We start from the raw sequence: 24,370 nt of genomic DNA on the forward strand, positions 1-24,370 counted from the left end.
GCTGTGTTGGGGGGGGGGGGGTAAAAGCTATAAACTTCCAAAATACTTGAGATTTCAAGTACAAAACAACTACTTCCTCCGCTTACTGTTATTTATTTTCCACCAATGCATACAAATACATGATACATTAAGTAGCCACTTTGAGTCACAATTACATTTTTGTTTTTCAAGAGTGAAACCAACAAACATATACTCTCATTGCAAAGATACACAAATTATGCATTTATGATTATTTTCCATTCTTTAATTGTAATGAAGGCAGAAATAATTCACATTGCAGTCATGCATAGTGGACAAAGTCCAAGAATGTTGTAAAAGTTTTAACCAAACTTATGTCAATAATTTCTTGAGCAAAAAAATACCAAAAAACAAAAATACTCTGTCCGGATCAAAGAAATGCTGGATTAAAATTTCAAAAAGTTGAACAAAGTTGGCTGACTGTAAAGTCCTGGAGATGCCAAGGCATTACATCATGGCATTGATGGAAGTGTCTGTTTCAGTAGGAACCACTCTGTCACCACACATACACTGTTGACACTTAAAAATTTAACACAAAATGCCTATATATCTTAACTTTGATTCTTCAACTTCTACATTTGTAAATTCTGCCTTATTAGCCTGTCAGAAAGACAAAAGTCCCTGTCTATATAAATTCGTTGTGTGTGCTTCGTTGTTCTTTGGATCTGTCAGCAACTGACTTGAAAAAATATTTACATTTCAATTACAGTGCCACAGACAAATATACTGCTTCACAAGTGTAACAAGCAATACTTCACAAATCAATCAGGAGACACAAGTGTCTATGATAAAAAATCTGCACAAATAACATAACCAGTCATATCTAAGCAATAGACCCCCTGCAGTTGGTACTTGGTAATAGTTCCTTTAACGTGGCAAGGAACCAATGAAAAAATATGAAGTGTAATATATCCCTCTATACAGCTGATGCGCTCTGTCGTGTATTAGAGCTTGATTTAAAGGAGGCGAGGCTAACAATATATAAACTGGTACCCAGCTCTTACATCAAGACTGCACATTTAAATGGAATGTGGTCGTGTACTGGGCCTACACTCCACGCTTCACAAGTGCAAACCTGTAACCATGTTGTGTGCAATACATGACATGTACATGTAGGTAGAATGTCTTCCAGCAAAGTTGTGGCCCAGTGCATGTGATCTTTCACAATTAAGACATTCCACAGATTACAAAAATACTGCTTTTGTCAAACACTAAATGTACTCATTCCTAAGCTGATAATTTTACTAATTTGGCAAGAAACCAATGTGTAACATGAACATAATCTTTAATTTTTCTCCTTAAAGATAAGGAATTTTTCTTTTATTGGATAAACCTTTTAATCCTGTTATATAAGATAAACAATATCTGCAGACAAGGCTTCACAATGTGGACTGAATGAGAGAGTCATCAACAGTAATCATTTTTCACGAAGCACTGCTGAAAAAAAGAAACCTGTTCCACTAAGGGTACAAACAATCCTACCCAACGCCTACACCACAATACATGAGGGAAAAAGAGAAAAAGATTCAAACACCTGAAGGTTGGGTTACAGGGTCTTGGAAAATTACACGCACCATTTTGGTTACACAACATCAATGACATTAAAGACAACATTAAATCAACTCTGAAAAATATTTAAAAGTTAGAATCAAGGGAAATTTATTTTGGCTTCCATCAGTGTTGGATTTCCTTTAAACAACAACTAGGCTTTATTTTTCCTCACCACAACCAGCAGGTATCCATACACCTGACCTACGGCTGGTTCTGGTGAACAACTGAGGTTATGGGCCTCTAGCTGGACCAAGAGCGGGCACCATTTTCTTAGCAACAGAAGCTCCATTGGTCGGAACTGAACTTTGTTGGTTCACGAACGACTGGGAAATACATGCGTCACTGTTGCATCACTACTAACAAATTGAACACTCCTGGCCAACATGGCTCTTTTCAAATGATGAGGGGGTGCTTCCGCTCGAGGTGGATACTCAGAGTCTGTGGATTTGGATATTCACAGCAAATACCAACACCAATGCAAAAATGGAAGGAAGGATACAAATGTTAAAGCCACGTGGAAATCTTTTACCGAACCCATCAAAGACAGAAAAGGCCTCTGATGCAAGACTGACATGATAATGCATGCAGGCAGCCATCGCACATAACAGTTTGTAGTTTGGTTCAAGAACTAAGTCCCTGTCCAAAGGTTGTGGCTGTGGCTAAACATAACATGTGGACCTATGAAAGCCACTGGCTTGTGGCTACAGCCACTTCCCATAAAGACGTCTATTACATGCAGCCACGGCCACTTGATTTGGATGGAGCATTTGAATAAGCTGTGCATCAAGCATATGACACTGACAGTTTGCGCAAATTGATATGATTATCTATCTTGAAGAACCATTTCATATCATAAAAAAATCTACGTATGTAAAATATCATTGTACTGCAGGAAACAAAAATAAAAAACTTAATTTCTCACTCTATATATGCAATTAGGATCATAAGACCGACACCGGATAACAGTCCTAGTATCTCGGCGATAGACTGCTTGATGTTGTTATGCTGAAGTAATTCTGGTATGACGGAGACGGTTGCTATGTAGATGAAGCCCCCTGCAGTGACAGGCAGGATCCAGCTGGGGGCGGAGTCATCCCCTCCCTCAGCCAGTAGGGCTGTGATACAGCCAGCAAGGGCTCCGACAGCTGTAACAAGCTGAAGATACATAGCCTGCAACAAGATGGATGCAAGTAACATTTATTTTAGTGTGCTGTGTTTAACCACTTCCTGCCGGGGACTCCGGATCCAGACACATATGCTTTATATGTGTGGCCAGCATCTCCGAACTTGGACAAAAGGAACGGGGCCTTGTAAAGACCGTACTCAGAACAAAAGACCAGGCTGCGGGGCCTTACGGACATTTTTTCACTCTCAAAGGTGGAAATAATCCAGCCTTGTTTTGAAACAGTGTACCATGGTTTGGGGTATTTAGAGCCAGCGGATTACCACTGGGGACAAAAGCGCTCCACCACCGCAGCGATGAGCCACACAGCACCGCTGCACGGTAATCAGGCCCCTATTGAAAAGAGGTCAGCAGTGCACTGAGCCAGGTTGATGAACAAAAGAATATTATGCAACACCACAAAATCTGGGCTCTTTTTACAAGGCTGCAGGCCTGGCTGAAATACTCAGGCATCCATAGATTTTGTCTGTCTGGCTAGAGAGGACACCAGACATGCCTTCACATGTTGGTAATTGTCCTGTAAATGAAGATAGGAATTCTTAAAGAAATTTGAAAACAGAAAAAAATGATAAATATCCTGCCCCAGCATCATCAACATTGATAAATGCCCCGGCAGGAAGTGGTTAAGAGCTCAAAGTGGAAAAATAGCAGGCCTATTCATTTCTCTTTGAATATACTTTTTCTGTTGCCCTAAGAAAACTACTACAAGAAAACTTTCAGAAAGTGTTTTACGACACTGAATAATGAATTTTTGTTGAAAATAAATTTCATACAAAACATCATTACATAAGTAGTGACAAAAAACTGATATGACTGACTCCTGCATGATTCCAAATGAATCATAACATTGAAATCAGAAACAGCTCTTCAACTGTCAGAATGAAAATGGACGATTACCCAGAAGTCCCTGCATTACCCACAAACCCTCTCACCTTCCTCTTGCTGCAGCCTGACTGTACCAGAATGGCAAAGTCGCCTATCTCGTGGGGCACCTCGTGCAAGAGGATGGTGATGGTCGTGACGATACCGACATTGCGACTAATGAGGAATGACGCTCCTATGGCAAGGCCGTCAGTGAAATTGTGCGTGCAGTCTGCTGCTAGGTTTAGATAGCCAGCTACTTTGATGCCTTCATCTGCCAAATAACAAATAAAATTAAGCAATTAATTAGACGACGGATTACAAAGGGCAAGGGAAGAGAAGAAAACTGTGAAGTTGGCCCTGCACCGAACACCTGACATAAAAGACATCATTCTCCCACCTGTAGAAACTTCTTAAATGTTTCAGAGTAATAAAAAAGACTTCTGAACAGTGCATGTATTTTTGGAAATATTTAAGCTTTGGCAGTGTTAGTTTTAATTTAAAAATTCTTATCTGAAAAAAGCCAAATTTTTCCTGAACTATAAGGCTTTAGATACACTGGTCATTGTCAATGGTACCATCACCATCAATTCTAACAAAAAATTATTCCTTGTGCAAGTCAATTTCCACCTGTAAGGTTCTCAGTATCTCTCAAGTTAAACAACTCTGTCTAGAGGTAGTTATGCATATTGCCAATAATGACTGGAGCAGAACCACATACTGTGTATCTACCACAAAATAACTAACACAAATATACTTTGAATCAGCTTATAATGCAAGGAACCGATAAACAAATTGATTGGAATATGATGACATGAGATGCTGTTCCATATGGCACTTCTCACCAACAGGACCTTTGAACATGTGCGCCACTCCAAAATCAATGAAGTGAGATTGTTGACAGTATCATCTTTATCAACCCAACCAAACGTGTCCCCATAAAACAGTACCGTGGACAAACTTCTATTCCAAAACCTTCTGCCATCTGCACAGCAATAAGCATGACGTTCCAAGGATTAATTTGCCCGCAGTTCAGCATTTAAAATCTACTGTTATTTGCATGTACAATTCTACATGAATTTATGTGCATGTAATTACTCTCTGCTGAATGTGAACATATGGTGGTTTTTCTTTCTCTTTTAACCCTAACCTTCCCCATTCACACCAAGTTAAACACCCATATCATATGAGACTTAGTGCACAGAGGCTGTTGGACTTTGTTTTTCTGAGGTATGCCAAACCCAATGCAAAAGCCAGCTGTTATGGGCCTACCAGACCTATCCCCACAGAATTATTAAACACTTTACTACTGTTTAATTCTGTGTGGTTGGGGAAAATTAGGGTTAATACAGTGTTTTGTCGAGCATATGTTCAAAAAATATTTCTTCACGGTATAAAACTGCACTTATATTGAATAGGCACTGTACCAACATTTAAAATAATTGTATTTTTCCTAATCATTTTGCTTCAATGCTGGCCCTGCATGTACATGTTTAGCTTTAAATTGCCTGACACACCTTTATTAAATAAAAAAGGAAAATTCATTAACCCTAACAGTCCTCAGTCCTCCAACAGGTGAAGGATTGAGGACTGTTAGGGTTAATGGCTTATAGATTTAGTTCTGTAAGTTACAGTTTTCAATTCAATACCCTCCATTTTTACACTCTGATTATATTAACAATTCAACCAAATATGACAAATGCCGTGTTATGGATTGGTTGTGAAGTACATGTAGGTGGATTGTGAAGTAGTTGGGCAGTTCCTACCCAGGTTTTTTATACTGGTAGTCGTAATTTATGCATGCACAAATATCAGAATTCAGAAAAACAGAGGGGAAGTTGTGAACTAACCGAGTTGCCTGGCAAAATTTTACCTGAACATAAAATTACCACTACAGAAAAGTGGTAAAGACTACATAGAGCTGGGCCCTATATTTGGGAACATTCCACAAATTTTATATCAGATGTGTACATTCAGCTCACAGGAAAAAAAATATTGGGGGTTAAATGACAACATTCCTTGAGAACAAATTTTAACAAGAATGTCATGGAAAATGTCTGCACTTGGAAGGGGAGGTACGTGGTGGGGATGGGGAGAAATGCTCTTGGGTCCTCCAATCTACCGTCCAATCACCTGCAAGTACCAATTTCAATGATCTCATGACTATTTTCAAAATTCTCCTCACAATTCTGTTTATTGCACATCAATCAGCCACACGTTGACATATTCTAAACCTTTGCACTTGACCCAAAGAAAAAAAGTATGGAGAGAAAAAGCTCTGGAATTCAAGTTTCATAATATGAAAGATGCCCATTCCTATAAAACTTTTCTTGAAATTTGCATTAATTTTTAAACTACTTGTAGTTGACAAAATTAAACATGTTAAAATATCAATAATCCTGTAAAAAAATCCCCCCAATTGGTTTCTTCATGCTTATTTCATTAATTAAAGCCTGTACCTAAATGACGTGGATTTTACCAGAACACCTCAAATTATTATAACGAAATATCTGAATAACTTTTTGCCAAAATACACACCAGAATCACCGGTATCACCGTTGGCAACAATCCCCGTCTTTCCCTTTTTCTCTGTCCCGCTTCCACTGTTCGTCTTTTTCCTCCTCCTAGCTCCACCTTCTTTTGATGACTTCCCATCCCCATTAACAACACTCGTCTCGTTCTGTTCTACAGGTTTTGGAGTGCCATGGGAATGTCCATGGCCATGACCCTTCAGATAGCGGACGGTTTTTTCAACGACGAGGAAGATAACAATTCCAGTAAGGACCCACAATCCAACCATCATATCATGTGAATGGTCATGGTGATCGTGGTGATCATGGTGTTCATGGTGATCATGGTGATGCTCTCCCCCGTCACCATGGTGATGATGCGGCGACACTGCATGAGGGATCAAATGCAGGAAGGCATCTCCCAGCAGTCCTCCCGAGGCAAAACTAAGCAGCACTTTCAGCAACGCCTCTTGTCCCTCTCGGCCCTTGTCCAGCGGAATGACAAACAGGATCAGGAACGGCGCGGCACTGATGAGGAGTGTAGCCCCGATCGCATCTCCCCATTTCTGCATCGAATTGGACTTTATCCTGGCCTCCTGCGGAGTGTCATGGCTGTGGATCCCCTCGTGTGACTGCACCGTTTCCTTGTGCACATCCCCACTAGACCGATGAGCTGCGATCTCGGCGGCGAAGGAATAAACTAGAATAGAAAGGCAGAGAAAAGTGAGTCGTGATTTCGCTATGGACGCAGCCATTTTTTCTACATGAAAGCGGTGCGTGGAATTAAGAAATGTCGATCGGTACCGCGGTACAGTCGGTACATGATATATTATGATAACGTGGCATCCGGTACAGCTAGTACGTACGCGCATATGGCGCATATCAGTTGCTGATTGGTTCTCAGCATTCATGATAATTAATGCAGCAGACGTGCGCCGGATACCAAGGAAACAGCCGTAGGGTACGGTTTGATTAATTTTTCCTACCGCTGGATTTAACATTTAATTGGGAAGGCGCAGCAGCTACTCGTAAGAAAGTCTTTGTGTAGACTGTCATCTTTTAACAAGTGAAAGTTATGATCACGGGAAAAATCATCTGTTTTATGTTCAGTTTTGTAATTGAGCAAATTAAATATTTGAATCTCTGTCGGTGTTTTGGAAAAAGTTCAGTGCCACTGGTGAAAAAGCTTTAAACTCTTTGCATTCAGAGAAAAAATAATACACGACCCTGAAAAAAATACAAAAGAGATTAAAAATCGATGTGAAATTCTGATATGAAATCAGTGACAATTGCAATTTTGCAGGTTTCCATTTGGCAGGGCATGTGTTTGCGGTTTACATATTTTCTTATTCAAAGTGATAAATATGTAAGTCATCGCAAAACTAACCTATTTTAAGTTGGCGATCTCGTTTTAGAAAATTACTCTATCACGTTTGAAGTCAGTTATTTTCAAATCCAGATACATGTGCGGATTTGTGTTGAATTCGTCTTTAACTTTATCGTTCATTGTCATTTAACTTCATCATTCCGGAAAATACATCTTCAGATCAAGTGATGCAGTTTTGTAGGTTAGAACACCTCAAATGTAAACTGCGACAAAATAAAACTACCGGTAGAAGTTCGGACTTACTCCCTCTATCAAAGCAATTCTGCTTTTAGCTCCTTTTTTTGTGGGCAGGGAAGTGGGGTACATCTCTGCAACTGTTCCTCAAAAATCGTCCTATCTCCATGGCTACAAGGAATGGAATTTAGGAAGTATCAGGATGTATCTGCAATTTTTGACTGGATGAAAAACAAATCAAACGCTTGTGCCATTGTTCACAGTTTTATTAGCGACAACGCACACACACAGAGTTTTCATGTATCATTGTAATGAGATTGCAGATGTATAGTTCCAATAATCACATTTATCCTGCATGCATTACTTGGCAGAAAATGAGCACAGAAACAAGGATTGAGACAATTCGTTATTTTTCAAATAAAAGGCAATTTTACGCCATAAATATAAAGTCACAAGCAAAGTCTACAAGAAGAAATTAAATTCAGCCAGTAACATACACTCCAACTGCAGAAATGCTAAGTAGATGGAAAGCTTACAACCACACATATGTGAACAAACAAAAGGCTCATCATTTTCATTTTGTAAAGGAGCATACTGGACAAAATTACGTTTTGCAAATATTGTTTTATGGCGGAAATTAAATTGCACTGGGTACTCGATATATTTTGAAACGTGCTGGTAACCAAAGTAATCCAGACACACGTACTGCATCCAGAAATGATATTTAGCTTGAATGCCAGGCAATGGTTATCGATAAATTCAAGTCGACATTTTCTAATGACGTACAATGCTTAACCTAAGAATTACAGGAAAAAAATAGTAAACTATTTCAAAAACTGCAATATTTGTATCAATTGCTGATTTGACACAAGCTGAATACTCCTTCCCTGACACCGAGCAAAATCCACCTTCCAACTTGTTACTTTCAAATAAATGTGAAAGCAATAGTGTTATTAGCAAAGACACCATGAATGAACCAAAATTGGGCATAAATTGTCCCGGCAGTGACTCTAACATTGGAATTAGTTATAACCAGAGAAGTTTGTAAAGATTTGAAATGTTTGAAAAAAAAAAAAACCACATCAAGCACAACAGTAGTGCCATCAGTGCTGTGTGTGACAATAAACTCCATGAGATTTTAGAGTGAAAACAATTTGTATGAAATCTATCATTGCCTTATTGTCAATTCAGAATAATAACAAGAGAAAGAATGGAATATCTTGTCATGAGCTGTAAGGAAATAATTTGAGTTTGAAAACGAATGAATTATTGTACAAACGCAAAGTCTAATCAAGAGATATGAATTACAACCACTGCAGTAAACCAAGGCAGAGTGCTTGAAGCTATAACGGTGGGAAAGGACCAAAATAAGCTACAACTTTGTCAGATCAGCCTCTTCAATGCTGGCTTCCATATGAACCATGGCTGCCAAACTATGATGTAACATGCTTGGCTCCATGCTATCTACGACAGCAGCGGGTGGCGTGGAGCTACTGCCACCTGCCTCCTCCCCTTCCTGCAATGACTCCTCCCCCTCCTCGGCCTGTGCTGGAAAAGCACCCGTGAATTGGCACGGCGATACGGCCGTTTTAATGTCGGCTTCCAGGTTGGGGCAGGACTGGCTCTTGGGGCCCGAGCTGATCGCGATCCGCCCGGGCGAGTTCAGAGGTATCTTGCTGGATGGCGACAGGGAGCTGTGTCTCGTGCCCAAACGAGGGCTCTGCTGAACCCTCTGAAATGGGGACGACTCGCTAAAGATAAGCGGTGGGCTGTTAACATTGAGATGACTCGGTGACTCATCCCGAATCCTTGCCCGTTCCACTGGTACAGGGACCCTGATGGCTTCTGCTGGCTGCTTCGGGACTCTGCTGCTCTTTGGAATCGTCTCACTGCTAACATGTTCCCAGTCACTCATGGGGCTTGAGTGCGGGCTTAAGTGACTTCCAGACGCACTAGATGTCGTTGGGGGAGTCTCCTTCACCACCTGGCTGGACTTTGAGCTCTGTGACTGGACGATCGACTCTTGCTGGCTGTTCTCTGCAAAGACCGGGAGAAGCATGGTTTGTTGGGATTCCTCATGAGACTGACTTCTCTCCAAGGCTGGCCGGGGGGCCTTCTGGATCAGACGTGACCCCTTGTCAGATCTCAAAAGCTGGCCAGAGTCTAGACTGTCGCTTCTGGATCCCTTGGGGACGTTTTCTGTCTGTGATGTAATGAGTGACTGACTGCGAGAGATGACACTCCCCACTGAGGGATAATGCCTTCTGTCCTTCTCCTTCAAGTGTTTGGTCAGCTTCAAGATGTGTGCCTCTAGCCGTTGATTGATCTTCTGCAGCATGCTGTATTTACCGTCCATTGCCTGGGACAAACACAAGAAAGGAGGAAGCTTTAGCTCATCTTATTGAAACAAAACACTGATGCGTGAGAGCCTTGATTTTGAGGCTGTCAAAAGTGGACTAAAGTCACTGTAGAATCCCTTGAGTTGAATGAACACAAATCCATCATCCCTACCTCAATCTTTCCCTTGGTGAGACTTTTCACATTCTCCAAAAAGCGCTTCTGCTCAGCCATTGCGAGCTCCTGTCCAAAAAGCCAAAATAAATCCATCAAATACTCACTTTTTAAAGATTTGGTGTGATTACAAAACATTGCACAGAAAGAAAAAAAAGGAACACGTCTAACCTTTTGAGACAAGAGAGCCTCCATCTCAGTGATGCGGGCATGAGCAGCTTCCAGCTGGACACTTTTCACCTTCAGCGCCTCTTGGGATGCTGGGAAAAAAGTCAGAAACCGCAAACAATCCAGGAGGTTTTCCAATAAGCCCACAACTCTAAAAGCAATTGCCATTCAAGGAATGTCAATCCTGATCACTCACGCGTGAAGCTTTGATCATATCACAACGTGGATTGTTCTCACACGGCACTTTTGGTGTGAGACACACCCACACACATAAAGCCAATGCATTCTATTTAGAGGCACAAGCCATGTGATCCACTAGGAGAAACCCTTTGAGAACCAGGCAGGTAACATGAATAGTGACCCAAACTGTGAGCTTATTTTACGCTTTGTAGGATACGAGAGACCACACTTGGTACAATGTTTACTTTAAAGCAATGTCCCATCTGAAAGTCACCTCATTCAGAATTGATTACTTGATCATCACACTTCTGTAAATGGTACCACATATTTCCACCACGACATCAATTTCCCCAGGGGTGGAGCCTACACCCCCCATTCTGTCCTACCTGCCAGGTCTTTCTTGAGGGTGATCCAACTCATCTCCCTTTCATCGTTCATATTCTCGTCTCGTTGCACCCCACTGACTCTCTCCTGGAACTTCACATTGGTTTCTCCCATCAGGAGAAGCTCCTTGTTCAACCGGGCAATCTGGGGGGAAGGGGGGGTTGAGACCAAAAAAAAGAAGAGGGTCGTAACGTGGTTATTCTCGATACAACTTCGTAGGAAAAATGAAGAACAATTAATGAAAAAGCCTTCAGTCACCAGGCAAATGGCACCCCACATGCTGGCAACACACAAAAAAGACGATAGAGGACTTGCGTTTTTGTATTGACCAAGTTGGTGTAGATACATTTATAGAGGCTTTGCGTGGTAGCCATCTTGCAGTGCAGTTCTTTTGTTCAGCAGGGAAACCTCCTTTGTGCAAGCCCTGTGGAACAACAGCCCGGGCCTACAAGATGGCAGCCATGCAAACCCCTCTATATCTCTCAGCTTTCCTGTACCTCATCTTTAAGATGTCTGTTTGTGGCTATGTCTGCTCTGGTGTTCTCTAACTCCTGTTGCACAGTGAAGAACTCGGCATTGACCGTCTGCAGCTCCTGAAAAGTCAAACGTCAAAGCGCTTATAATGGTCAGAGGGAAACTGTTTGAATGGTTCATGGACCATCAGTGTGGGCAACGTCAGTGTGATCTATCAATCAGAGCTTGTGGGCCATGGTGGGTTCCGTTAAGAAGAGCGAGGACTGAAGGGTGTATTCGGCACATACCTTTGTCACCTTGTCCACTTGAAGTCTGTGATCGACCAGCAATTTCTGCAGTTCCTCTTTGGCGTCTTTCATGCGGTCGTTGTCACTCTGTAATTTCCTACAAAGCAAAGACATACAATCAAACACAGACTTGAAAGATTGTCTGCTGAACTGTTGCCTAGTCTCAAGATTCATTCTGGGACTTATGTAAAGAGACAGCTACGGCACACATGCTGCCATTGGGCTCATGGCAATCCACTGTGAATTTTCAATGAGTTTTCAAAGAAAACAGGACTACCAGGTAAGAACCCAAATTGCCAGCCAAGGTCCTCTAGGATTTTGAGCCATCGGAACCTACAAGGCCGTCTGGATTCAAGTTTTCTGGTTTTGAGCTCTGCTGCGAGTGTAAGTAACTCACTTTATGAGCGTGTTGTGGGTCTGGTCTTTGCTGAAGTTTGCTTCCACTAGCTGCTTGTTCTCTTCCCGGAGTAGCTTGAAGGCCGCTTTGAGCTGGTTGACTTCCATCTCCAGGAGCTGTAGTTGCTTCTGCATGGCAGCATTGGACTCCTCCAGCGCTTTGGCCTGATGGAGCAATACCGAAATCAGTTCACAGAAAGACAATTCTTTTTTTTTTATAAATTATTTACGAAAACATTAAATTATGTTACAAAAATAAAACAAAAGTATATAAATGAAATAATCATTTCCCCAAGTGTTGCTTACAATATGAATACTGATTGGCGATGATCGATAAGAGATCAATAACTAATCACACTTCTAATAGTTAAACAGAACGGGAAGAAATTAATCAAGAGAATCACAGAATCACGGGTGAATGGAACAATAAAGCAAGACAAACTTGACACATCTACTTGATTTTTGGTTTTGGTCAAGATGTAACTCATTTGATGGTGCTTTCCATCAGTGCATTTAACATGTAGCTGAAGTTGACAAAAATGCAAAACGAGAAGACAAACTACTTTATATTGGTGTTGATGATAAGATGGTAAAGAAAAAGATAAAAGTTGGCAATGATTGCAATAAAAACTCTTGAAACGAAAGAATCTGCCTTGAGCAGAAGCACTCCCTCATCTGTTGAAAAGAGCCATGTTGCTCAGGACTGTTCAGTTGTTGGTAGCAATGTGACTGTCTTGCATGCATTTCCAAGTCGTTCGTGAACCAATTAAGTTCAGTTCTCACCAAAGGAGCCTCCATTGCTAAGAAAAATGTTGCCCTCTCTTGGTCCAGCTCGAGGCCTATGACCTCTAAGACCTCTTGACTGAATGCGGCTCTAATTACCTTGTGCGTCTTGCCCAGGAGTCGTCTGTTCCTTTCTGCATGTACCTCTCTCTTGTGTCTCTCATACAGGAGTTGGTTGTGTAGCAATTGCAGTTGACCTATGACCTATGACCTCTATGACCTCTTGACTGAATGCGGCTCTAATTACCTTGTGCGTCTTGCCCAGGAGTCGTCTGTTCCTTTCTGCATGTACGTCTCTCTTGTGTCTCTCATACAGGAGTTGGTTGTGTAGCAATTGCAGTTGACCTATGACCTATGACCTCTATGACCTCTTGACTGAATGTGGCTCTAATTACCTTGTGTGTCTTGCCCAATAGTCGTCTGTTCCTTTCTGCATGCACCTCTCTCTTGTGTCTCTCATACAGGAGTTGGTTGTGTAGCAATTGCAGTTGACCTATGACCTATGACCTCTTGACTGAATGTGGCTCTAATTACCTTGTGTGTCTTGCCCAATAGTCGTCTGTTCCTTTCTGCATGCACATCTCTTTTGTCTCTCATACAGGAGTTGGTTGTGTAGCAATTGCAGTTGACCTATGACCTATGACCTCTTGACTGAATGCGGCTCTAATTACCTTGTGCGTCTTGCCCAGGAGTCGTCTGTTCCTTTCTGCATGTACCTCTCTCTTGTGTCTCTCATACAGGAGTTGGTTGTGTAGCAATTGCAGTTGACCTATGACCTATGACCTCTAAGACCTCTTGACTGAATGCGGCTCTAATTACCTTGTGCGTCTTGCCCAGTAGTCGTCTGTTCCTTTCTGCATGCACCTCTCTCTTGTGTCTCTCATACAGGAGTTGGTTGTGTAGCAATTGCAGTTGACCTATGACCTATGACCTCTATGACCTCTTGACTGAATACGGCTCTAATTACCTTGTGTGTCTTGCCCAGGAGTCGTCTGTTCCTTTCTGCGTGTACCTCTCTCTTGTGTCTCTCATACAGGAGTTGGTTGTGTAGCAATTGCAGTTGACCCTTTAAGAGCTTGATTTCATCTACTGGAGGCGAGCCTGCAAAGTATACCTCGTTAAGATGAAACTTGGATAGAGAACATTAGGTGCAAATTTAGACGCTCTGGTTTTCATCACTACAAGAGGGCGTGGCAGAGCCAAAGGCCCGTGTCTCCTTTGGAGTGTTTTTGAAATTATATCACAGTAAGGCAAACTTACCCCCAAAATGAGTCCAGTCTACTGACTCTTGACTGGTCAAGGGCAAACTGAAAGAAGCAAAATCTAACCATTAGAGAAATATGTCCCCGACAATTTGATTTCTCGTTTATAAGTGCACAAAGCGAAATGGATTTCACAAAGGTGGGCAGGATTTGTTTGTATGGGGAACAAAATAACTGTTGAGTTCACATGATCCTGAGGTAAAAACTGAAAAAAACTGAGAGCAATAAAAGACACTGTAGGTTAGACATTCAAAACAAAAACTGAGAATAAAGGCTTGGTTGGAGAACAAAAGGCTTGAACACGTGGCTTACCCTATCAGCTGATCATCATGAATCTGGTTTCCAAGCTGGAGGTGTCGATCTAGCAACTGACTCGGTGAATACAATGAATGCAAGGGTACTGTGCCAATGTTGTCGATTGGGGTGCCGCCAGATAGAGCAGACTCCGCCCTAGAGGCCGGGGGAGGTGTGGCGTACAGCCCACTTCCGGTGGTGTTTGCACTGGAAACAGAGGGGGAATTATTCGCCGAACCAGCAGAGGTCAGATTTTGAAGGGTTGGCAAAATCAGGTTGAAGAGATGTTTATAGGGCATCTGCAGGGATGCCTGTTGGAAGTAGGATGGCCCGAGGATGCTGGAAGCAGCTGATGCAGTGCTCTGAGCCCCTGGTCTCAAAATTGGCGATTCAGAGCTATCTGAGATAGGCAGGAAACCCTGGTAGGTGGAACGTTGTTCTGTGGTGGCTTCCTGTGACCTTCTGACCCCAAAGAGGTCAGCCGATATGTTGCTGACTGGCTTGCTGCCAACACTGCTAGTTCGTGGGCGTGACTCGCTTTCCACCAATGACTTGACTGCTGCGCTCCGGTATGAGGCGCTGGGATCACTCTGGGTTCGAACGGTCTCCGGTCGTGCATTCCCATTCAGCTGATGACTTGCATAACTCTCCTGGGCCTTGGTGAGTGTGGGTTGGTCGGATGAGCTGGAGACTTCAGTTGAGTCCATTTCCTCACTCGCATCAGATGTTTTCTGGGTAGTTTGACTTTGGATAGGAACATTACCACCAGAACCTCCAGAATTTTCAAAGTCACGGAGTGCACACGGACTATCAGTGAAGGATGAAACCTCTTCGTTCATTGCTTCAACTGAAAAAGTAAACATGAGAAACTTGTTATTTGCAAGAATATAAGAAAACTTCTGAAATACAAAAACATAATCATACAGATGCCTGGATGGAGTATTTGTGGTGGGCTGTTTCTGGCATCTGAAGAACCAAACCTTGATAGTTGTAGCCTGATAAAGGTTTTCTCATTTATTTTATTTATTGCTAAGGAGAGTCATGATGGGTATGGAGTTGACAGCTGCTATCAAGACCAAAACCAGAATTGACCAATTTCTACCCAGCCTTACTAACCATCTTTGGGTCTCTCTTCCTCATGATTTAGATCCTTGATGACGCCAGGGAGGTCCTTCAAGGAGACCGAGCTCTCCGCCCTTTCAGTTCTTGTCTCTGCCTCCGTCATGTCCTCCTCGTTGTGTTGTTTCCCCATCAGGGATAGGTCTCCATTGCTGTGGAGAGAGTCGCTCAGATTGGCATCCTCCCAGACGAATCTTCTTTGCTTTGTGATCTCGTGAGAAGCAGCCTTGGCTTGGATGAGTGGCTTTTGAGGAGTAGTTGGGAGAGATTTCGTTTCGTATCCCGGCGTTACGGGTGCTGAGACAGTGCGGCCAAGAGCCATGGATGATTGAGTGGCTATCGGCGGGAGTTTACCCCATGATGCCTTGGACTTACTCCCCCGGCTGTGGACGCTGGTGTCACTCATGCTGGACATGCGACTACTGAGCCGTGCTGCGGCGCTTGGGTGTGGGGAATCGCGGGGTGTCGACAAGGGGGTAGGGGTGTCCAGGTGAGGGGTGGTGTAGAGAAGGTGGACAGAGGATGTCAGACTGATGTCTAGCTGGCTGCCTTGGGGGGACGGAGGATGGGATTGTGGAGGCGTACTCAGTCCACAAACCATGGAGGGGCTGAACATGGATATGCCACCCTCTTGAGACGAGACCAGACTTTGGGCATCAGGATCTCTTTTCTTGGTGTCGTTTTCCCACTGTATAACTGGCTTGTGAGCTGTTTCTACCCCTTGAAAAGAAAACACACTCACATGTAATTACTGACAATCAGTGAAAACTAATGTCTTATCCACCTTTCTGTTCCAAAAAGTTCAAGCATTTTAAAATATATTCAAGACAATGTCAAGGGCCAGGCTTAAATAAGCCTGCCAAATGTAAGGACCAAGGACAAAACTCTTCATTCTTCAACAAAACCACACTGTACAAAAGTTGAGCTGAATTTCACCAACAATATTTCTCCGTATAACTTAAACAAAAAAGCATCTATGACTTAGAAGCGTGGGGATTTCTACCTTGAGGATCAACAATAGGTGAGGAAGTGCGGATGCCTTGACCTGTCATGCCCTTTGACCCTGATCTTTCGAGGTCATGGCCCACAGATACAGCTGTGAAGCTGAAGGAATCATCTCTGGCTGATTCTGTCGTATCCAAGGAAACACGGGCACATTCCATCAGTACGTCATGGACCTCCATCTGCCGCCATCTGGGGGGGGGAGCAAACGGAAAGACGTCAATTAGGAAACTCTGCAACAATAATACAGACGCTGTAAAAAACACTCCAGGTAAATCATACAAATTTAAGTCTATTCTCTACTATCCTTTTAGACCAAAAAAGCTTCTAAATAATGACTGTTTTGGTATTATAAAAAACAGATTTCGCTCAAGTCAATTTGTAGAAATACTGAACAGACCAAATGTACTTAAAATTATGTTTTGACTATACGTAGTGATATGGTTGAGTGGTTGGGTCATTTACAATATATCACACTCATTAATAACAACCTGTAATAATTAGGGGTTTATTTAGCACAACCTCAACTTTCATAACCCAATGTGAACTGAGATGAAAGAAGCGTTATCATACCTTGTTTTTTCCATTTCAGATTGCGCAGAGCCAGTAATTAAAGAAGGGTGCATGCGAACACGCTCCAACATAGGCTGCAAGAAAGGAACAAAACAGCTTCACCATCACAGCCAAACTTATTTGGATTGTGAAGTACAAAATTAAACAGACTAACCAGGAAACATACAGCAACCAGAAACACTCACCAGGACTGCTGCTTCAAACTCAATCTTCTTGTTTTGGTAGTAGAATCTCAGATGTTGTAGAAAGCTCCATGGATACATGCCGTACAGACGATGGAAGAGGGCATAGACAGCAACTTGAATGTGGAGATGGTACACATCCGGTATACCACCTGTTTGCAAATATGAGAACAAAGGTTAAACAGCATGGGAACTGTTTAAGAACAGGTGAATTCAAAAAGCTACTTGGGGCAAAACACTCCTCCTTCAGGAATTATCAGTGTGAGAGAGTAAGAAAGTTTGGAAAGCACTGTAAATTAGGACAAATGGTTTGGATCAAATATTACTTAACACACCATGCTTCTACCATGAGGACTCCATGCAGATGCGGTGTTACAAAGACTCATGACCTACCAGGTTTCTTCATGGTCCAGGAAGCCAGACGAGAGAATATACCGAAGATGTCCTGAAGGAATGGACTGACCAGGCTAGGAATCATGGGCAGAAGTGTAGTTACAGTCAGCAACCCACACATTATGACCGGGACATCCGTGTCCATCTAAAGGAAAAGTCAGAAAAAAAGGCAAAGATCAAAAGCATGAAGATAATCTGCAACCTAAGGCAAATCTATAAATACAACTGTCCCGATTCTATCCATCAAATCCATGAAACTAGCATTTTTACCCTGAGGCAGTTGAGCAGGGAGGTAAACAGTGGTGCTTGCACGATCTTATGAAGCCACGATGGCTGATGTCTGACCACGTGACTCAAGAGTGTCAAACTCTGAAGCTTATGGCCAGCTTTCATGTTGTCATTCAGTCGGTCCATCAGTGGCTACAAGAAAGAAATAAACCACTAGAACCATTGAGCAACTGTCTATATATAAAGTTTACAGGGTTACAATTTGTATGGAATCTATTGCTGTTTTTAATGACATCCTCAGGGCTTAATATAAGCAGGCATGCAACATGGACTTTGGCAAAAAAAAGAGGAAATTCCAATCTTTACAAGACTTTGTACAGTGTTTTTCCATTTTCAGTGACATAAGTGTGAAGTGAAAAATGAGGAAATCAGCTGATCCAAGGAAAAGTTGCATGCTTGTATAAGACTGCATCAGCATTACTGTGAATTTGGCAAAGTGGATATCTCTCATTGGAGCATCTCGAAAGGAAGATGCTCTTTTAGCTCTTCCAGGTTACCTATTCTATGACCTTTTCATGAGTGTGTTACATCTCCAGGTTGCAAGTTTTAATGACTGCCTAGATGCTCAGCGTCACGACAGATATAACTTATCAGCACATACTACCTTGTCCAAAGGCTCTCGTATGCCGGCCAACAGTTCCAGTGCATTATTGGAATTGGTGTGAATGTAGAAATCTACAAGGGCATTTAGAAATCCGGGATCCCTGGCTGCAAACAACAAAGCAAAAGTGAATTTGTTAAAAATATTTTTATTATCATTGTAGGATTCCTCTAGGTACAGTAGACATTCAAGACCAAACAAAACACATGCCGCTGTAGCCAACCAGCAAAAAGTAAAGTGCTTACTTTAAAATAATACCAAAATAAGGAGAAAGAAATTGATTCATCACTTTTTGGAAATCAATCTGATACTCAAAGGCCACTGTGCATGTCTAGTGGGAAAAAGGTAACCCTTGACGAGTATAATCATTCATTGTGACCATCTTGTCGGGTATGTGCAGCGTAGGCACGTAGATTTTCCAAGGGTGTGTTCTGCTAGTTAAGCTGTCAAACGCTTCCTTGAAGTCACTGAAGTTGGCAGGCAGTGAAGTATTCCATTCCTGGCACTGCTCAAAGTTACACAGAGCAAACACCCCATAAAGGGCTCCCGGAGAATGTGCCAAAAATTGTACCTACCTGAGTTTAGACTGTCCTGGATTAACGACTTGATCTCCTGGATGACGTGGAGGTCGTTGGACAGCAGCAAAGGGAAAAGCTCACTGGGGTCTGGAATCTGGACAGACATGGTGCCGATAGCTGTGTCTAGCCACAGACTCCAACTCGCAGTGAATGTGAGTTCATACCGTTGTCGAAGAAAATCACCATCTTGCTAGCCTTGGATAAAGAATAAACCATGAGATCAGTTCTGCTTCAGGTGGACGCATGGAGACTTATTGTGGTGACTGTGGCTTATAGGCTGCACCTGAATCACGAGGCTACAATCTGGCAAGTATGGTCCCCAGGTCCCCCGCTCCCCTGGTCAATGTTATCTTCAGCTGGAGGACAGACTATGCAATGATAGATAATAATGATAGGGAGGCAAAGTGGGGAGAGCGCAGGTAGATTTGGCCTGGATTGTAAGTCCAGTAACAGTACACATGTCTATGGAAAGTGGCTACAAGCCACAAGCTACTGGCTCCCACAGGTGCCTATGTTCTTGCTAGCCGTAGCCAAGTTGTTTGGGCACAGCCTTTGCCAGGCGGCACTGGGAAGAAGATGGACAAGGTACAGACGTGGCCAGGGATTACTTTTTAACTGGTTTACCATGTGGTACAATTTACAACAACTAATGTATATATTTTCTTTAGAAAACAAAACTGGGAACTACAATAAGTCAATGTGAGACATTTCTTGATGTAAGAAGGTTACAAAAGAAAATTTGCAAAATACACTTGTTTATGAGTAAACGATTATGTAATGTTCTTTACACACTTTCCACACCAAGCTTCATTGACACAGATTGTTTTATCATACTTCTGAATCCCGTTCAGTCTGTGGTGCCTATAAGTAGGTCTCAGGACAACAAAGCTTATTTTTTGTTTTGTATGCTCAAGCCAAAATGTTACATCCCAAATTGGTTCACTGCTCCAACTCTGCCCAGCGTCGACGACTAACAGCAAGCTAAAACTTGGGCAGGGAATAACACTTCATGACAAGAGGAACAACATCAAACAAGGAGTACTGTAAAATTATTTTGAAAAAATGAAATAAAAGGAACTATCCCCTGCCTGCTTTGCCCTTCACCACAACGTCTCAGTGCCGCTTCCCCCACCACCACTTTAACGTGTCACCACTTCTCCCCAGTATAAAGTTAATTATCTTTGGGGTTAGTTTGAATTTTTTAAGGCAAAGTCTGCAATGTCGACAGTCTGTCTACCCAGCCAAACTAAAGATTCCATTCAGGCAATTTGCCAAGGAAAATGTTACAATAAACACGATCATCCAGACGGTCTGTAAGTGTCAAGCGTCACAGGCCAATACGGAGTCACATGGTCAGGCTGTGCCTGTCAAGCGTTAAAGGCCAATACGGAGTCACATGGCCAGGCTGTGCCTGGAGAGCGTTAAAGGCCAATACGGAGTCACATGGCCAGGCTGTGCCTGGACAGCGTTAAAGGCCAATACGGAGTCACATGGCCAGGCTGTGCCTGGACAGCGTTAAAGGCCAATACGGAGTCACATGGCCAGGCTGTGCCTGGAGAGCGTTAAAGGCCAATACGGAGTCACATGGCCAGGCTGTGCATGTCAAGCATTAAAGGCCAATACGGAGTCACATGGCCAGGCTGTGCCTGTCAAGCGTTAAAGGCCAATACGGAGTCACATGGCCAGGCTGTGCCTGGACAGCGTTAAAGGCCAATACGGAGTCACATGGCCAGGCTGTGCCTGTCAAGCGTTAAAGGCCAATACGGAGTCACATGGCCAGGCTGTGCCTGGAGAGCGTTAAAGGCCAATACGGAGTCACATGGCCAGGCTGTGCCTGGAGAGCGTTAAAGGCCAATACGGAGTCACATGGCCAGGCTGTGCATGTCAAGCATTAAAGGCCAATACGGAGTCACATGGCCAGGCTGTGCCTGTCAAGCGTTAAAGGCCAATACGGAGTCACATGGCCAGGCTGTGCCTGGACAGCGTTAAAGGCCAATACGGAGTCACATGGCCGGGCTGTGCCTGTCAAGCGTTAAAGGCCAATATGGAATCACATGGCCAGGCTGTGCCTGGACAGCGTTAAAGGCCAATACTAACATCAACTACAAATTATGGAAATTTCCTATCCCAGGCCACTGTGATAGAAAAGAAAAAGAAAAAGGAAAAATCTCTTTGCAGGAACTAACCTCAAACATACACATTCAATCAGAGTGTATTCACAGATTTTATTAATTCAAATTAAACAAGCCATCCAAGAAAAAAAAATGGACAAAGGTGTTGACTAGAGAGGGACTTAACGTGCCATCTCCGGAACATCTGTGTTCAGGGGGCACTGTAGTCAGACGCCATTTATGTCCTACTTCCAAATACAGTGGGGATTTTTGAACGAAATCCGACTGGTACATACGTTTGCAATCAATAAATGCGAGCATCAAAACCCATATTATGCTCTGCACATTCTCTGCTAACTGGGTCTGGGGAGTACGAGTTGACCTGGGTACAAGTTGAGCCGGGTACAAGTTAACTTGGGTATGATCTAACCCTAAATCCACGCATCTACCCTGTACTGAAAAAGGCTGTTTTGTGTTGCAGCTAATATGCAATGCCCTTGACTGGTTCCCTGTCTAGTCACACACTGTTAGTGGCAAATCATTGGTAGCGTGGCTCGCTCTCTGTGACGTGACACAAAAGTGACAAAACAGCCTTCAGTTTAGTGCAATTGGGGCAAATTCGTCCGAAGTGGGAAAACGGCCAAAAAAGGCAACATTTTTTCTTCCAAACGAGGAAAAGGTGAATTTTCTGCAATTAGCAACCTAGCGGATACTTTACCCGTAAGTAGTGAACATACCGGTGCAATTTCAACTCATAAAATCAAGCGGATGTTTTAGTAATGCCCCAGACATGCCAGATATCCTGGATAAAACTTTTTGAAAGAAATCCCAATTGGGACAGGGCCCAGTATACGACGGAAGAGTATTCGTCGGGCCCTATTTACGGGTCTAGTTCCAAGTATGACATGTCATCATGGTCATGTATGATGTAGGCCTATGTACTGTACATGATGTATGATGGATGTAGACTATACGTGTACATGGCGTAGGTGCACAGTTTTGTTTCCAGGTTAAGCTGTCAATATTGCGTAAAGGAGTATGCAGACTACACACATACATTCTCCGTTCTTCTCGTCCCATATGTGGCTGAAAATGTGGGACGAAGTGGTTTGGGGTGACATAGGGTGTCAGGTCAACTCGCCCCCTGACCGACTCGCCCCCTGACCGACTCGCCCCTTTCCAACTCACCCCCTTGTAAACTCGCCCCCTGACCGACTCGCCTCTTACCAACTCGCCTCCTGGCTGACTTGTCCCCTGACCGACTCGCCCCCTGACCGACTCGCCCCCTGGCCGACTCACCCCCTCGGAACGTCAAACAAATATGGCCGGCCAAATGTATTAAAAAAAAAAAATGGTTCTAACCAACGACGCCACACGAATGACTCACGGACGGTGATGGATATTTGGACATCACCACTAATCACTTATTTATTCAAACGCTTCCTACGTCCACTGTCTGATTAGGTTATTTGTACATCCAACATACCCTCAGGATCAACAACTTCAAACCCTTGATCCGTCCCATTAATATTTGGGTATGTGACTGTATCTTCTTGTAGTGACCTGATATCCAGTTAGTTAGTTAGTTATAGTGTTCTGTTGCTCATTCAATTGACTGGGACCTCACATATACTGCGAAAATTGATTTAGGTTCTTGCAGTGGATATACGCTTTTTGTGTGATGTATAAAGTCATAGTGGTACATTGTACACTAATGTCAATTTTTAATGCCCCATTATTAATTTTTTTATTTGTGTAATTTTTATTCCTTTTTTGGAATTGAACGGGCACCAGATGACATGACTGTTTTTCCATGACACATGACACCGACAGTGCATGCTGGGATATAATTTAATATTGCCGATCAACAATGTGATCCTTGATGACTGTACTCGCCGAATAAATTTAGTGTTAATAATTGCATCCTGTGAAGTTATTGGAACCTGAAAGTGTGTAGCGACCGTTACACCCTTTGTCATAAATCATGTCTCCTTAACACTTTCGTAGGTTTGCGTCGCCGGGCATTATGCCTAATATGTACCATTTTTTATCCGAAATAGTCCGCAAAGTTAATTAATATGGTAGAGTGTTGGTGTTGTGGCGCACAAAATCCCATAGAAAATACACAGGAAACACTGCGCCATGACCCATACACACGATAATACTGAATTAGTTTTCCCAATATAAAAAAAATATTGTTACCCCCAAATTCCACTCAAAGGGAATATCCACCAAGCTTAAAACAAACTCAACTTTGAGTGCCTGCTGCAAACCCCAGAACCTATTTTTAAGGGCAGCAATCGCCGATTCCATCTCTGACTGATTGTATTTTTCATTAAATGGTGAATGGGCCGGCCATACGTGCTTGGCAAACTGAGGGGGCGAGTCAGTCAGGAGGTGAGTCGGTAAGGGGGCGAGTCGGTAAGGGGGCGAGTTGGCTAGGGGGCAAGTTGGTAAGGGGCGAGTCGGTAAGGGGGCGAGTTGGCTAGGGGGCAAGTTGGTAAGGGGCGAGTCGGCTAGGGGGCGAGTTGACCTACAATCCGACATAGGCAGTAATATGATAGTAGGCCTAATGATGAGCACGCTCATGATTGGCGAAGTCAAACATGTCAAATGACAAAATCTCATCAATGTTGATGTTGGCGATGTGGAAACGTTAAATTGAGTCATGTAACATAAAGACAATACACTATAAATTCTTACACTGTAGGAAATGGTCCAGCCAAAGCATATGTTTTTAGTGAGACTTATTGCATGTAAAGTACAAAAAAATGGGGACATCTAACCGACCTTGTCTGACCAAGGAGGCCGCCATCTTGCTTTTAATGTGGTCCCACTGGCCCCATCATACTTTTGGCTGTAACTGCGCCCATTTTTGCCGGATACCACTTAAAGGTCAACGAACCTTCCATCCAAACGATGATGGACAGGACAGAACACTAATTCTTATGAATAAAAATCAATAAAATAATCTAATCAGAAAAAATCAGAACGTTATCACAATAATAGACGACAAACTGAATGATATACCAGTTTAAGACGAAATTTATTCAGAGTACTTGAACATATATGTATATATATATGGTTTGTACATGTATGT

General features: G+C 42.8%; 2 protein-coding genes across 3 annotated transcripts; both read right to left on the reverse strand.

Moving 5' to 3' along the window:
* Positions 1-70: 70 nt before the first annotated feature.
* On the reverse strand, positions 71-6,983 carry slc39a7 (solute carrier family 39 member 7). The gene is made up of 3 exons (XM_022229437.2): positions 6,152-6,983; positions 3,685-3,887; positions 71-2,739 (listed from the first exon to the last, which is right to left on the reverse strand). The coding sequence occupies exons 1-3, from the start codon at positions 6,876-6,878 to the stop codon at positions 2,488-2,490; spliced, it is 1,182 nt and encodes a 393-aa protein (XP_022085129.2). The 5' UTR covers positions 6,879-6,983; the 3' UTR covers positions 71-2,487.
* A 946-nt stretch (positions 6,984-7,929) lies between these two features.
* tsc1 (TSC complex subunit 1) lies at positions 7,930-24,205 on the reverse strand. Of its 2 annotated transcripts, none has more exons than XM_087142938.1 (19): positions 24,061-24,205; positions 19,157-19,354; positions 18,585-18,688; positions 17,963-18,112; positions 17,693-17,837; positions 17,303-17,451; positions 17,118-17,191; positions 16,546-16,736; positions 15,540-16,262; positions 14,442-15,270; positions 14,128-14,174; positions 13,835-13,968; positions 12,086-12,249; positions 11,689-11,785; positions 11,425-11,520; positions 10,930-11,071; positions 10,367-10,455; positions 10,196-10,264; positions 7,930-10,043 (listed from the first exon to the last, which is right to left on the reverse strand). In XM_087142938.1, exons 2-19 carry the CDS (start codon positions 19,263-19,265, stop codon positions 9,057-9,059), a joined length of 4,299 nt encoding a protein of 1,432 aa, XP_086999064.1. In that variant the 5' UTR covers positions 19,266-19,354; positions 24,061-24,205; the 3' UTR covers positions 7,930-9,056. The 2 variants fall into 2 exon arrangements, with proteins under 2 accessions (XP_086999064.1, XP_086999065.1); XM_087142939.1 differs by having other exon boundaries at positions 23,974-24,082.
* Between the last annotated feature and the right edge of the window lie 165 nt (positions 24,206-24,370).

This window comes from Acanthaster planci, linkage group LG11 (assembly GCF_054643075.1).
Source record: "Acanthaster planci isolate LZ-2023a linkage group LG11, COTS_SCS, whole genome shotgun sequence".
NCBI lineage: Eukaryota > Metazoa > Echinodermata > Asteroidea > Valvatida > Acanthasteridae > Acanthaster > Acanthaster planci.

Bases quoted from the DNA above. Each gene is read 5' to 3' on its own strand.
- slc39a7 (XM_022229437.2), bottom strand. From the start codon at position 6,878: ATGGCTGCGTCCATAGCGAAATCACGACTCACTTTTCTCTGCCTTTCT. The intron at 3,888-6,151 runs GTGTGTATTTTG...GTTATTTGGCAG, and splicing joins CGGTGATACCGGTGATTCTG to ATGAAGGCATCAAAGTAGCT. The intron at 2,740-3,684 runs GTGAGAGGGTTT...ATCTTGTTGCAG, and splicing joins CAGGCTGCAGCAAGAGGAAG to GCTATGTATCTTCAGCTTGT.
- tsc1 (XM_087142938.1), bottom strand. From the start codon at position 19,265: ATGTCTGTCCAGATTCCAGACCCCAGTGAGCTTTTCCCTTTGCTGCTG. The intron at 17,838-17,962 runs GTAAAAATGCTA...CTTTTCCTTTAG, and splicing joins CCCTGCTCAACTGCCTCAGG to ATGGACACGGATGTCCCGGT. The intron at 16,737-17,117 runs GTATGATAACGC...TCCCCCCCCCAG, and splicing joins TCTGAAATGGAAAAAACAAG to ATGGCGGCAGATGGAGGTCC.